The following is a 15,592-nucleotide window of genomic DNA, read 5'->3' on the forward strand; positions in this document are numbered from 1 at the left end:
GGTAGTATATCGGGGTACCTAGCGATATAAAAACCTGGCGGTGAACCTAAAAAAATAACTAGCTACCTAGCGACACTAGCGACACATGCAGCGATCAGAAAAATGATCGCTTAGTGACACTGGCAAAAGGGGGTGAAAGGGTTAACTCTAGGGGCAATCAGGGGGTTAAATCTTTATTGGGGGGTGATAGGGGGCTACCCTGGACCTAACACTAACTGTCCTGACAGTTTTTACTGTCACAACTGACACTGAATGCATTGATCAGTAAAGAAATGATCAATGCAATCAGTGACACTGTGACTGGGGGGGGAGGGGGGGCGGGGGGGGGATCGGGGGGCGATCGGGGGGGGGATCGGGGGGGGTTTGTGTGCCTGTGTGTACCTACATGTCAGTGTAGTGTTCGTGCAGACTTACTTTTACTCTTCTCCTCGTAGTCCGGTCAAAAAGACCGCCCCGAGGAGAATGACATCACTTCCTCCTTCCTGTGTAAACAATACACAGGGGAGGAAGCTTCTCATTGGCCAGGAGCGATCCAGAGGGGGTGGCCGAAAACGAACGGCCATCCCCTCTTCACGGAGCGCTCCTGGACCGAATCGGACCGCCGTATCCAGCGGGAGGGGGTCCGATGGGACCCCCCACCCGCTGGAAGGCAATCACGTAGATGTACGTGATTCTGCCTGCCTGTGCCATTGTGCTGACGTACAATGGCAATACGGCGGTCCTGAAGTGGTTAAGAACACAAAGTAGAATGAGAAGGCAGACAAGTGACAAGATTTAGGCTGGGTTCACACCGCTGCGGGGGGAGATCTCCGTAGCGCTGCGAGTTCAGCCATACAGATAGTATGGCTGAACTCGCAGCGGTCCCGCAGCAAACTCGCACGGGACCCTTTTTTGGGTCCGCAACGGAATCGGATCGCATGGGGGTTCACACCATGCGATCCGATTCCTGTGCGAGTCGGCAGATCGCACTGCGATATGCCGACGGATCTGGGGGTGTCATTAACATAACATTGACACCCCCAGCCGTCCGCATAGGGCAGTGTGAACTGCCGGCGGGAGGTATGTGATGCGGGAAAACGCCGCGGATTTGCGGCGTACCCGCATCGCAGCAATGTGAACCTAGCCTTAGGCAGATTTAGTGAATGCTTTACTAATACTCTGTCAGCACATGGATTTTCAATGCCACAAAAGGGACTGACTGACACATCCCCATTTTTGTTCCTGTATATGCCTTCTAGTACATGGTATGCTCAGCAACAACCTATACAAGCTTAAAAATCCATTGGATTTGTTTTACTTCAGATTAATAAAGCAAAGAGTAAACTTTAATTAAACTTTATTTATGAGAAAAAAAAAAATATATATTTTAGGTATTCTCTTTTTTGAAATGGGTAACCTAGACAGAATGTACAGCTAGGAGTATAAAAAGTATATAAAGTTGCGTGGAATCCAGAAGCTCTTTATAAATTGATCCTATAAAACAAAAAGAAAAAGAAAAAAAAAAAAGAAGAAGAGTGAAATTTGCATTAATATAGGCACAGGTTATATTGCCCCCCCCCCCCCCAAAGGGAAAAATGAAATTCCGAGAGACTATGACCTCATGTACATGGACATTTAGCAGCTACTTTGAATGGAGGTGTAAAATCCCTGGCACTTTCTGGTGTCCAGGAAAGCACACACGCAGAGTACAGCAACCAATACAAGTGAATAGCTGTATGTGGCCGCACTTGGGTAAATGCTGAGATCTTTTGCATTAGTGTTTACCGGCATATGTGCACATGGTGCTTCTCCATGAACACGCCACTTCAGAGAGAAGCGGCATAAGCACACATGGGTAAAACGCTGATGCAGAAGCCATTGGCATGAGGCCTAAAACGTATGCAATGAAAGAAAGAACCAATGTACTTCAACCTTGGTAAAGCACACAATGGTTTTACTTGAATACATTCCTACTATAAGGCTATCAAATAGTTTCCCAAACACCCACTTTGCAAAAATTTATTCATCTGAAAACAGCATCTGGATTAGGTCGGGTTTAAAGCATTCTTCTTCTGTCAGTTTCTGTGCCTGGAAAAAAAAAAAAAAAAAAAAAAAAAAAAAAAAAAAAGGAGTTAAGAGATCAGCACAACACAGAACAGCAGCAGAGAAAAATCGAATTCTTCAGTGAGCGGTCTGATTTCAGATAAAAGTGGTCTCAGTGGTGGATTTGCCGAAAGATCACTTTTATTGGCTGTGGGAGAGGGCCCCCCCTGCCGCTCTCCGGAGCCCTCGGTAGCGGCAGAGGCAACTGGGTCCTCTCCCTGGCTTGGTATGGAGACGAGTGAAGGGAAGATGACCCCCACCCGTCTCCATGCCATTGCAGGGTGGAAGCGATGTCAAAACGTTGCTTCCGTCCATAGGTCTTAAAGCAACATTTTTTTTTGTTTGTTTGTCACACCGTATTTGCGTAGTAGTATTACAAGCACAGTGTTTTTGGAAAAAATAGACTTTTTTGAATAAATAAAAAAAAAAAAAAAAAAAAAAAAATTCTACAGCTTGCATGTTTTGAGTTACAGAAGAGGTCTAGGGCTAGAGTTATTGTTCGCGCTCTACCGATCACGGTGATACCTCATGTGTGGTTTGAACACCGTTTTCATATGCAGGTGCGTTCACTTCTGCATGCGAGCTCGGCAAAATGGGGCGTGTTAAAAAAAAAAAAAAAAAAAAAAAAAAAAAAAAAAACTATGTTTTTTCTTATTTTACCTTTCCTTTTACACTGTTTTTTTTTTTTTTTTTTAAATGTGTCACCTTTATTCCTTTTATGTAAACATCCCTTGTAATAGAAAAAAAAAAAAAAAGCATGGCAGAACCTCTTAAATATGAGATCTGGGATCAAAAATACCATAAACAAATATAAATAATTAAATAATAATAAAAAAAGTCCCTAGAGCTATGGGCGGAAGCAACATTTTGAGGTCGCTTCCACCCTGCAATGGTATGAAGACGGGTGGGAGCCATCTTCCCGTCAGTCATCTCCATACTCAGGAAGGAGAGGGATCCGAATGCCTCCAATAAGAGGCAGAGGGCACCAGAGAGCGGTGGGAGGGGGGAGTGGTCTCTGTGGTGAATCCGCTGCAGAGACCACTATTATCGGAAACCAGACCGCCCACTGAAGAAGAGGATACCGGGGTTATGGCAGCTAGCAGCGCCAATCAGACATTACCTCTTGCTGGGTATGGAGACGAGTGAGGGGGAAGATGGCCCCCACCCGTCTCCATACCATTGCAGGGCGGAAAAAAGGTGTCACTTCCGCCCATAGGTCTTCAAGGGCCATATTTTTAAATGACAAAATGTTGCATTTTAGTGTAAATATGAGATCTGAGGTCTTTTTGACCCCAAACCTCATATTTAAGAGGACCTGTCATGCTTTTTTTCCATTACAAGGGATGTTTACATGTAATAGGAATAAAAGTGACTTTTTTTTTTTAAAACAATGTAAAAATAAAAGGTAAAATAAATGAGGGGGGGAAAAAAAAAAAAAAAAAAAAAAAAACGACATTTTAAATGCACCCTGTCCCACCAAGCTTGCTTGCAGAAGCAAACGCATACGTGAGTAGGGCCCGCATACGGTATCAAAATGGTGTTTAAACCACACATGTGAGGCATCGCCGCAATCGTTAGAGCAATAATTCTAACCCTAGCCCTCCTCTGTAACTTAAAATATGCAACCTGTAGAATTTTTTTAATATTCCCTATGGAGAGTGTAAAAGTTTGTCGCCATTCCACGAGCGTGCGCAGTTTTGAAGGGTGACATGTTGGGTATCAATTTACTCGGCATAACATTATCTTTCACAATATATTAAAAAAATAAAATAAAAATTGGGCTTTCTTATTTTTTCATTTGAAAAAAAAAAAAAAGTCTATTTTTTCCCAAAAAAAGTGCACTTGTAAGACCGCTGCACAAATATGGTGCGACAGAAATTATTGCAACGGTCGCCCTTTTATTTTCTAGGAGAGATATAGATTATATACGGGGTGTGTGTATATATATATATTATATATATATATATATATATATATATATATATATATATATATATATATATATATATATATATATATATATATATATATATATATATATACACATACATACATACATACACACACATACATACACACACACACGATATTAAAACTGGCAGGATGTTGCACAACAGACCCACCTATCCTACATGTGAAGACCTTCTGACTTTGGCACAGCTCTAATATTTCCTGTTGGTTTTAGAAGGTTACTGATTGTTTTGACCGATTGCCTCAGACTGCTTTTTCAATATACACTATATTACCAAAAGTATTGGGATGTCTACCTGTATGAGAAGGCCTGGCTTGCAGTCTCCTCTCTAATTCATCCCAAAGGTGTTCTATTGGGTTGAGGTCAGGACTCTGTGCAGGCCAGTCAAGTTCCTCCACCCCAAACTTGCTCATTCATGTCTTTATGGACCTTGATTTGTGCACTGGTGCAAATCATTTGGTGGAGGGGAGATTATGGTGTGGAGTTGTTTATCAGGGGTTGGGCTTGGCCCTTATTTCCAGTGAAGGGAACTTATAAAAAGGTATCAGCATACCAAGACATTTTGGACAATTTCATGCTCCCAACTTTGTGAGAATAGTTTGGGGATGGCATCTTCCTGTTTCAACATGACTGGGCACCAGTGTACAAAACAAGGTCCATAAAGACATGGATGAGCGAGTTTGGGGGTGGAGGAACTTGACTGGCCTGCACAGAGTCCTGACCTCAACCCAAAAGAATGGCATTACAGTTCATGTAAAGACAGGTGTCCCAAAATTTTGACAATATACTATATATGCATATTTGTACACATGCAGGCTGAGTCCGCTGCTTAGCTTGCATCACACTATTAAAATCAACATGTCAGTGGGCATTACTTTTAAAAGAATAAAAAAGGGGGGGGGGAAGCATCTTGGCACAGTGCTTTCTGCTGTTCAAATGTAGAAATAAAAAATGAATGAGAACAAGCTTACCGTTCCAACTTTAAGAAGAGAGGGAACACCAGTAAGTTTCAGGATTTTTTTAAAATCATTATTTGGATCCTTCCAGCTGCATGAAAGAAACAGGCAGTACATTAATTATTGACAATATGGACAAAGACTTACAACACAAAGCCACAACAACAACTTTCATGTTGTAGGTAACAAAAAAACTGCTGAACGCTCATTTTAAAAATGCTAGTTGCCTGTAACCGATTCGCAGGCTTCAATACTTCAGCAGTCACTGACCTGGAAGGAGGTAATGCTGAATACATTGATCTGCAGGCATATGCCAGGCTTAAAAGTGTGAATAGCCCTCCATGCAAAAAGTGGTATTCCCCATCATACTTTTGTACTTACACTTTCATGCCAGACTTCTGTTTGTAGCCTCTCAATTTTTATCATTTAATTTCCTTTGAAAATATCACATCTGTCAGTTTCCCTGAATGGCCCTGCCGTCAGCGGAAGGAGACCAGACATGTCAGATCGCTGAGCGGCGATCTTACAAAATATACACAAAGTGACACCCTCTAGAAGGTTCACAAAAAAATGTTGCAAGTGCAACTTGATGGGTCTCCTTTACCATGAAGACAAAGTAGATCTGCCAGGAGTCATTTTTCTTGGGGACAGACAACTCTAAAATCTCAGATCAATTTTTCGCTCCATTGAATGAACTCTGCTGGATACTGAATAGTTTCATTAGATCCAAAGTTGGCAGTACCGAGATTGTATGGCCTCATTGTAAAGTGCGCGTTGAGCCTTAAGGCCCATACACACAATCAGACTTTTTGACAACAAACATGCAAATTAGTTGTTTTGGAGCAACATCCCACCGTGTGTACGCTCCATCGGACAAACTTTTTCAGTTTTCAGCGGACTTTTGTTGGCTGTGCGAACGGACAAACTTTCTGCCAACAAAAGTCCGATGGAGCAAAGTTTGATTGTGTGTACAGAAAACCATCGGACTTTTGTACAAGTTACAAACACGCATGCTCAGAACCAATGCAAAAGATCAGACAACAATACAGAAGTTGACCAAAGGTGGCAGTAAAGAGCAGAAAAACCACATGATTTGGTGAAAGTTGGCTGAAAAAGTCCTGCCGTGTGTATGCAATACAAGTTCTCGGCCGATGCCCTTTGTACAAAAATCCACAGGAAAGTTTGTACAAAGTCCGATCGTGTGTATGAGGCTTTAAGGCCCATACACATGATCAGACTTTTTGACAACAAACATGCAAATTAGCTGTTTTGGAGCAACATCCGACCGTGTGTACGCTCCATCGGACAAACTTTTTTGGTTTTCATCGGACTTTTGTTGGCTGTACGAACAGACAAACTTTCTGGCAACAAAAGTCCGATGGAGCAAAGTCTGATTGTGTGTACAGAAAACCATAGGACTTTTGTACAAAGTACAAACAGGCATGCTCAGAACCAATGCAAAAGATCAGACAACAATACAGAAGTTGACCAAAGGTGGCGGTAAAGAGTAGAAAAACCCCGTGATTTGGTGAAAGTTGGCTGAAAAAGTCCTGCTGTGTGTATGCAATACAAGTTCAGGGCCGACGCCCTTTGTACAAAAATCCAAGGGAAAGTTTGTACAAAGTCCTATCGTGTGTATGAGGCTTTACACTTACTATTGTCTCTCTCCAACGAAGCAGTATATGAAGACTGAGCCTTCTGGGAGGTGCTTCATTTCCCCACGAATGACTGGTTCAGCTACAGCAAAAGAAATAAAATGTACACAGGATGAGAAATATGATCGAATGATATTTTAATAGCTGTAGAATGTAACCATTACATATATTTACAATAGGAACTAGTTTTGATGTGCACTGCTAACATGACAGAACAGAAATTAAGACTTTAATGTTCTTTAACCACCTCAGTACAGTGCAGTTACACCCCCTTCCTGACCAGACCAATTTTCAGCTTTCAGCACTCTCACACTTTGAATGACAATTACTCAGTCATCCAACACAGTATCCATATGAAACTTGCGTCCTTTTTTCCACACAAATCGAGCTTTCTTTTAGTGGTATTTAATCACTAGTGGGTTTTTTATTTTTTGTGCTATAAATAAAATAAAACGTAAATTTTGTGAAAAAAATGCCTTTTTCTTCGTTTCTGTCATAAATTTTTGCTAATTAGTAATTTTTCTTCATAAATTTTGGCCAAAATTTATACTGCTACATATCTTTGGTAAAAATAACCCACATTAGTATATATTATTTGGTCTTTGTGAAAGTTATAGAGTCTACAATCTATGGTGCCAATCACTGAAAATTGATCACTTCTGATCAGGCCTTCAGTACATCAGGTGTATCTCATTTCTTGAGACTCTAACAAGTCAGGAAAGTACAAATACCCCCCAAATGACCCCTTTTTACAAAGTAGACATCCCAAGGTATTAAGTAAGTAGCATGGTGAGTTTTTTTAAGTTGTCATTTTTCCCCACAATTCTTTGCAAAATTAAGATTTTTTTTTTTTTTTTTTACTAAATTGTCATATTATCAGGTTATTTCTCACACACAGCATATGCATACAACAAATTACCCCCCAAAATACATTCTGCTACTCTTCCCGAGTACGGCGATACCACATGTGTGAGACTTTTACACAGCCTGGCCACATACAGAGCACTAACATTGATGTAGTACCTTCAGACGTTCTATGAGCAAAAATTACGCATCTCATTTCTCAACCACCCATTACACTTTTGAAGGCCCTGGAGTACCAGGACAATGGAATTTCCCATAAAATCACCCCATTTTGGAAAGCAAACACCCCAACGTATAATCTGTGAGGCATAATGAGTCTTTTGAACAGTTCATTTTTTTTCCAGAAGTTTTTGGAATATGTGGAAAAAAATTAAAACGCATTTTTTTTTTTACACAAAATTGTCAATTTATAAGATATTTCTAACACATAGCATGTATATAGCAAAAATTACACCCCAAAATACATTCTGCTACTCTTCCCGAGTACGGCGATACCACGTGTGTGAGACTTTTACACAGCCTGGCCACATACAGAGCACTAACATTGATGTAGTACCTTCAGACGTTCTATGAGCAAAAATTACGCATCTCATTTCTCAACCACCTATTACACTTTTGAAGGCCCTGGAGTACCAGGACAATGGAATTTCCCATAAAATCACCCCATTTTGGAAAGCAAACACCCCAACGTATAATCTGTGAGGCATAATGAGTCTTTTGAACGGTTCATTTTTTTCCAGAAGTTTTTGGAATATGTGGAAAAAAATTAAAACGCATTTTTTTTTTTTACACAAAATTGTCAATTTATAAGATATTTCTAACACATAGCATGTATATAGCAAAAATTACACCCCAAAATACATTCTGCTACTCTTCCCGAGTACGGCGATACCACGTGTGTGAGACTTTTACACAGCCTGGCCACATACAGAGCACTAACATTGATGTAGTACCTTCAGACGTTCTATGAGCAAAAATTACGCATCTCATTTCTCAACCACCTATTACACTTTTGAAGGCCCTGGAGTACCAGCACAATGGAATTTCCCATAAAATTACCCCATTTTGGAAAGCAAACACCCCAACGTATAATCTGTGAGGCATAATGAGTCTTTTGAACGGTTCATTTTTTTCCAGAAGTTTTTGGAATATGTGGAAAAAAATTAAAACGCATTTTTTTTTTTACACAAAATTGTCAATTTATAAGATATTTCTAACACATAACATGTATATAGCAAAAATTACACCCCAAAATACATTCTGCTACTCCTCCCGAGTATGGCGATACCACATGTGTAGGACTTTTACACAGCCTGGCCACATAGATGGGCCAAACATTGAAGTAGTACGTTCAGGCGTTCTAGGAGCATAAATGACACATCTTATTTCATTCCTACCCATCACACTTTTGAAGGTCCTGGACCACCAGGACAGTGAAATTACCCACAAAATGACCCCATTTTTGAAAGTAAACACCCCAACGTATATTCTATGAGACATGGGCTGCAAATAGGTACTCGGGTACTCTGATGGGCTGGAGATAGGTACTCGGGTACCCTGATGGGCCGGGACAGGTACTCGGGTACCCTGATGGGCCGGGACAGGTACTCGGGTACCCTGATGGGCCGGGACAGGTACTCGGGTACCCTGATGGGCCGGGACAGGTACTCGGGTACCCTGATGGGCCGGGACAGGTACTCGGGTACCCTGATGGGCCGGGACAGGTACTCGGGTACCCTGATGGGCCGGGACAGGTACTCGGGTACCCTGATGGGCCGGGACAGGTACTCGGGTACCCTGATGGGCCGGGACAGGTACTCGGGTACCCTGATGGGCCGGGACAGGTACTCGGGTACCCTGATGGGCCGGGACAGGTACTCGGGTACCCTGATGGGCCGGGACAGGTACTCGGGTACCCTGATGGGCCGGGACAGGTACTCGGGTACCCTGATGGGCCGGGACAGGTACTCGGGTACTCTGATGGGCCGGGACAGGTACTCTGATGGACTGTGATTGACAGGTACTATGAGGGGTGGTGACAGGTCCTCTTTATTGGGGGGGGCAATCAGTATGTTTGGTGTACACTGTATGCGGTAACGAGATGTTACCGCAATCTCCTCCTCACACACGATCGGTGTGTGAGGAGGAGAACCCGGTAACATCCCGTTACCGCGGTTTGTTTACATTTTAGTGATCGGCTGTGAAAGGATCACAGCCGATCACGTGGGTAAACAGCCAGCCAATGGCTGTTTACCAGTGTCGGTGACGAGCAGTGTTCCCGGGGAACACGCCGCCACCGACGTGCTCGCGCGCATGCGCCGTGCACGTAGGGGGTGTGACCATCTGTGATCGGTCGTGACTTCATCACGGCCGATCACGTGGTAAACAGCCATAACGAATGGCTGTTCACCCCCTTCGGTGGCGAGCGGTGTCTCCGTGACACGCCGCCACCGAAGAAACAGGGATGCGCGCGCATCCCTGTTTAAACGGGAGGCCGTCATATGACGGCCTCCCGCCACAATAGCTGCGCCGCCTGGCCGTCATTTGACGGCCGGCGGTCAGCAACTGGTTAAAATGCATCTAAACCTCAAAATAAAAAAGTTAAAGTGGGGTGCCCCCTAAAAATAAAAATGTAAAAGTCAGCAGCTACAAATACTGCAGCTGCTGACTTTTAATAAATCGGACACTTACCTGTCCCAGGGTCCAGCGATGCGCGGGGGGCGCGAGCGGCGCCGCACAGTCATCTGGGACACGTGACAGGTCCCAGATGACTGTGCGGCGTCCAGGGGAAGTTATGTCACCAGCCCGGCCACTGAAGGAGGCAGACTACGAGGGACCCCCTAGCAACAGGCATTTAGAGGCGAGTATAAAAAAAAAAAAATCCCCACTAAGCAGACAGATGACAAGTCCGTCTCCGCTCACTGTGCAGGGACGGACCTGTTAGAGCCCCGCTGTTCTCTATGGGAAGTTCAGATGAAAAGGGACAGCATGTCCCTTTTCATCCGATCCGCTGAACAGATGCAGATTGTATTGCCATCCTTCCGTTTTCAGTGGATCATGTCGGATCGGATGGCAGGTGGTTGTCAGCAGACATCTCCGTTGACATCTGCCTGCCCATACAAGTCAATTAGTGGCTCGCTCAGATCAGCCTAGAAAAAATAAATAAAAAATTGGAAAGGCGGATCTTTGCAGGCCAGTCGTGTGAAAGGGGCCCCAGGAGATAAAAAGAAACATATCTGTTTATTTACAGATCAAAGGGGATTAATTTTTGTCTGTAAATAAAGTCCATTCCCCTTCCCCCTCAGCCTATAGCAGATCAACATCTGCAAGGTGGCTCCATTATCCTGAATGGGCGTCATATGACGTCCAGCAGGATAAGCCACTCGCGCAAGCCCATGGGGGCTTGCAACGCGACGATTGGTGGTGCTGTGTCGCTCTGACGTAGGCTCTCAACCACACGATTAATCACACCGGTAACCAGGAAGTGCCGGTAAATCGGCTTTCCTCAGTTTGCAATGAGAAGGGAGAACCGATCGGTAGCTCTCTTGAAAAAGGGGGGGGGGGGTCTGATTATCAGCGCAGGCCCCATCAGAGGTACCCACCACAGATGCTACTCAGTAACACCTGTCAGTGCCCAGCACAGATGCCAACTAAACATTTTAGAACAGAAACAAAGAAACCCCCCCCCCCCCCAAATTTCGGTCTTTTTTTTTTCTCTTTCTGCTATACAAACCAGTGGTGATCAAATACCACCAAAAGAAAGCTCTATTTGTGAGAAGAAAATGATAAAAATTTAGTTTGGGTACAGTGTAGCATGACCGCGCAATTGTCATTCATAGTGCAACAGCGCTGAAAGCTGAAAATGGGCCTGGGCAGGAAGGGGGTAAAAGTGCCCTGTACTTAAATAAACATTGTCAAGTAAAAATAAATAAATATATATATATATATATATATATATATATATATATATATATATATATATATATATATATATATATATATATATTGAACTGTTCCTCTGTTTAACTCCTTATTAACCCTTAATGTACACTAATCAGCCTTATTAACTCCTTATTCTTCTTCTCCATTTATTATTTTCCTGGCGATTTTTTTTATTTTCTTATATTTTATAAACTATTAATAAATGAAACTTATTTTTTTTGTTTATTATTATTTTTTTTACATCTTTAAATTTACACATATTTACACATTTCAGATTGGAAAAAAAAAAAAAAGCACAAAATAAAAAAAACGTATTTCATTTGTATAAAAAAAAAAAAAACTTTGCTTTGTACTAAGGCTGACAGCTGAAGTGTAAACAAAAAAGTTGCGGTAGGTATCAGTAATTGGTATCAGCGAGTAAAAAAAAAAAAAAAAAAAAAAAAAAAAAGGGTAAAGAAGGAAGAAGAAAGAAGACCTTAAATCAACATTTAATGTTATTTTTAATCATTTCTTTAAATTTGATAGAAGCAAAGGGTTTTATGTCTTAGTATATTGCCATCTTGTTTGATAACCTAATGTTCAGGGGTTGTAAATCGTTTAAATAAAAAAAAAAATCTTTAGAATCTTTAATGCTAAGAAAAAAAAAAATATATATAGGATTCTCATTTTATCCAGAATCGTGCAGCTCTACAGCTTACCAGTCCTTGGATGTGGCGGCTGCATTCCTTTTCTTTTTCCCACCTTATGATCCTGTAACATTTCTCTTCCTAGGGTGACAATATTCATCTACCATGCTGTATCTATAGAGAAGTAGGGTTGTCACAGTAGGCTGCTCTGCTGATTTTGACTAAAAAAACCTCCTCCCTCTTCATTTTAATAACATAAGGTGGAGTTGTTGTGTAGTTCACTGAAGACTGGAAAGCTGATGGCATTGTTTGAGATTTCAGTTCAGTGAAAAAGAAGGCACTGGATATCTAGTATGAAACAACAGGTATTTATTCAGTACTTGCCGAAAATGTAATAGGCAGGGAAAAAAAAAAAAAAAAACGTGGCCACCACATCCAACAACTGGTAAACTGCTTTATATTACAATTTTGTTTTTGGGTTGAAATACACCTTAAAAGTAATTCTGTTCACTGCAAAACTGACGTGTTTCAGTAGGAAGAACGCCACTCAGCTCTAATGATTAATTTGGGAGATCTCTGAATAATTACGGGAACTTTGATACATTCCTCACCTCAAAAGGGACAAAGTCTGATGTTCATGTGGATTCGATCCAACCCACGTTGCTGGAATGTTTATATGCTGCATAACATCCGGCTGCATTTTATACAAACACTACAATCAGACAGCTGAATGTGTGCGGCTGCTGACGAGGATCAGTAGATTGTTGCTGGTGGTTGGAAATGTTGCAGCGACTGTCAGATTTGTACTCTGCACAAATCAAGGGCCGCACCGCTGCTTTTCACAGTCTTCTAGACCACTAATGTCTCCATAATGAGGACCTGTCATGCCTTACTTCTATCATAAGGGATGTGTTTACCTTTCTTGTGATAGGAATAAAAGTAATACATTTTTATTTTTATTTTTTTTACACTGTTCCATTTAAAAAAAAAAAAAAAAAAAAAAAAAAAAAAAAAAAAGTACGCGCCCTCGTCATGGCACTCGGGGCTGAAAGCAAATGTAGGTTGCACAAAAATATGTAAAATGGTGTTTGCACCATATATGTGAGATATTGCAGAAAACGTTATAGCGAGAGCAATAATTCCAACTTCCGACCTCCTATATGACACTAAACTGGTAGTGGGACTGCAACACTGTAGTGCACATATTGGACACCTAGCTGAAATTGACACTTTTGAGAACCAGTGACATTATTACAGTGATCAGTGCTAAAAATAAGCACTGATGTTGTACTAATGATACTGGCAGGGAAGGGGTTAACAACAGAGCCGATCAAGGGGTTGTGTTCCCTCACTGTGTTTCTAACTGTAGGGGGGAGATGGGCTGCCGGGGACACTACACAGATCCATCTTCCTGCATATCAGAAAGACAGGATCTGTGTGATCCCATCAGAACAGAGATCTGCCTCTGTGGGAAACGGTCGCGGGCGGAAATCGAGTCCACCGGACCTGATGATTGGCTCCCCCCATGGCCAATCAGCACGCACCCACAGAACCTTGCGCACGATCTGATGTACACCTATGGCGATTTGTGCAGCCTAACCAACTTGCCGCAGTATAACTGCAACAATCGGCAAGAGGTTTACGTTTTTTGGTTTGGAAGAAATACAAAGAAAAAATAAATAAAAAAAATGTGATGCGCAAATACCATGACACATCAAAAATTGCAATGACTGCCTATTCTCTGGGGTGTCTGGGAAAAAAAAAAAAAAAAAAGTATAATATATAGATATAGAGGATATTTTATAATATGTTTGGGGGTTCTGAGTCATTTTATAGCATAAAAATAAAAATACAGATTTTTACTTGTAGGAGAGAAACGTCAGAATTGACCTGGGTGGGAAGTGTAAATTGTACCACACTGCTAGTCACTGGACAAGCTCCGGTCACTCTCAGGCCCTGGCGGGTCAGGTCTAGATGTTGAAGATTAGACCCTGAAGACGGATGTACATGGTGAAGACATCACAGTACATGGCCATGAGAAAGTCGTGCACACAGGGTATGCTGGATGTGCCTGGGCACACCCTAATCACCTTGTGCACATTATCACTCTGTGCGCTGGCAGGGAGATGGGACAGATCTCCCTTATCAGTTTACACACTTTTCTTTCACTGTGCCCGTGTTCTATCAGATAGTTCCCGTTATCGAGATGTGCCCGGGACAAACAGCGCATGCGCAGCACAACAGCTGATTTTACGATCGACTGTTGAGACGACTGCGCCTGCGCACAATAGCTGTCGGGAAGAAATTTGTGTGTCAGATTGTGCCACGCGCTGCCGAGGCGTGTTCATGACGGTGAGGGGCGGATTAGTACATGATGGGGGCGGATTATTCAATGATGGGCAGTGCTGCTAAACACATCTTTTTCTGATATTCTTCCTGGAAACTTGCAGGTGTGTTTAGCCAACTGAAGGGTGGATTTTTCTATCAGAAAAATGTGTTTAGCAGCACTGCCCATCATTTAACAATCCGCCCCCATATCGTACTAATCCGCCCCTCACCGACATGAGCACACCTCGCCAGCGCGGGGCACAATCTGACACAAAAATTTGTGTCGGCTATTCTGCGCAGGCGCCGTCTCAAAAACGGATACTAAAACAAAAAAAAATTAAAAACAGCTGTTGTGCTGCTCCCTACGGGCAAATGCGCCGCTCGTCCCGGGCACTTCACGATAGTGGGCACCATCTTATAGAACACCGGCAGGGAGATCAATGTTCCGAGGTCACATACATGTAGAGACACACACACACACGTGTGTTGGAGCTCTGGGGGGCACACCCTAATCATGCAATAGGCTGGCACACCAATGGGCACCGATATGGGAATTACACTCACTACTGTCTTTATATGCCCATAAAATGGCAGAAATTCTGCAGAGGGTACAGTACCTTTAACACAGTCCGGGCACCAACTCACCCCCTCCTCATTCTTATCCCCACAGAACAGAGCGAATACCGTCCTCCCCCGGTAAGTCTCCACCTCCCTACAGTACTCCTCATAGCCGTGCACCTTCACCTCCGTATGGGCAGCCATGGCTGTGCGGTGCGGTGCGGTGCGGGACTATTCTATCACAGCTCAGCTGGAAGCCGCTTCACACCACGGACTCCCTTCACCTAAATGGGCGGGGTCATCACTTATCACGTGCAGATATCTTTTTATCACAACAAAACATCAAATAAACACCTTTAACTGATCTTTGCAGGTAGTAGCTAAAGCATGCGTCTAATTATTATATATTTGTATGTTTTGTAAAGCAACACTAACTGATTGAAGCGCAGATGGCCATCTTTAGTTAGGTACACGCTAGTTGAAAGCGTACTAAAACACGTGACACATTTAGCCAGCCTTTTTTCCCAGGTCGGCGATCACTTCACGCATGGGCAGAGGAGTTACAGCAGTGTTTCGTCAGATTCGGCGACCCATCCTAACGTGTAAGAG

The 15,592-nt window shown here is 42.7% G+C and overlaps 1 protein-coding gene across 1 annotated transcript; it reads right to left on the reverse strand.

Moving 5' to 3' along the window:
* Positions 1-1,319: 1,319 nt before the first annotated feature.
* TXNDC17 (thioredoxin domain containing 17) lies at positions 1,320-15,278 on the reverse strand. Its single transcript, XM_077480454.1, has 5 exons — positions 15,043-15,278; positions 6,666-6,747; positions 5,026-5,101; positions 1,988-2,067; positions 1,320-1,473 (listed from the first exon to the last, which is right to left on the reverse strand). Exons 1-4 carry the CDS (start codon positions 15,185-15,187, stop codon positions 1,999-2,001), a joined length of 372 nt encoding a protein of 123 aa, XP_077336580.1. The 5' UTR covers positions 15,188-15,278; the 3' UTR covers positions 1,320-1,473; positions 1,988-1,998.
* Between the last annotated feature and the right edge of the window lie 314 nt (positions 15,279-15,592).

Source organism: Lithobates pipiens, unplaced genomic scaffold, assembly GCF_037356315.1.
Source record: "Lithobates pipiens isolate NorthernLeopardFrog02 unplaced genomic scaffold, aLitPip1_a1.2 Scaffold_16, whole genome shotgun sequence".
Lineage (NCBI taxonomy): Eukaryota > Metazoa > Chordata > Amphibia > Anura > Ranidae > Lithobates > Lithobates pipiens.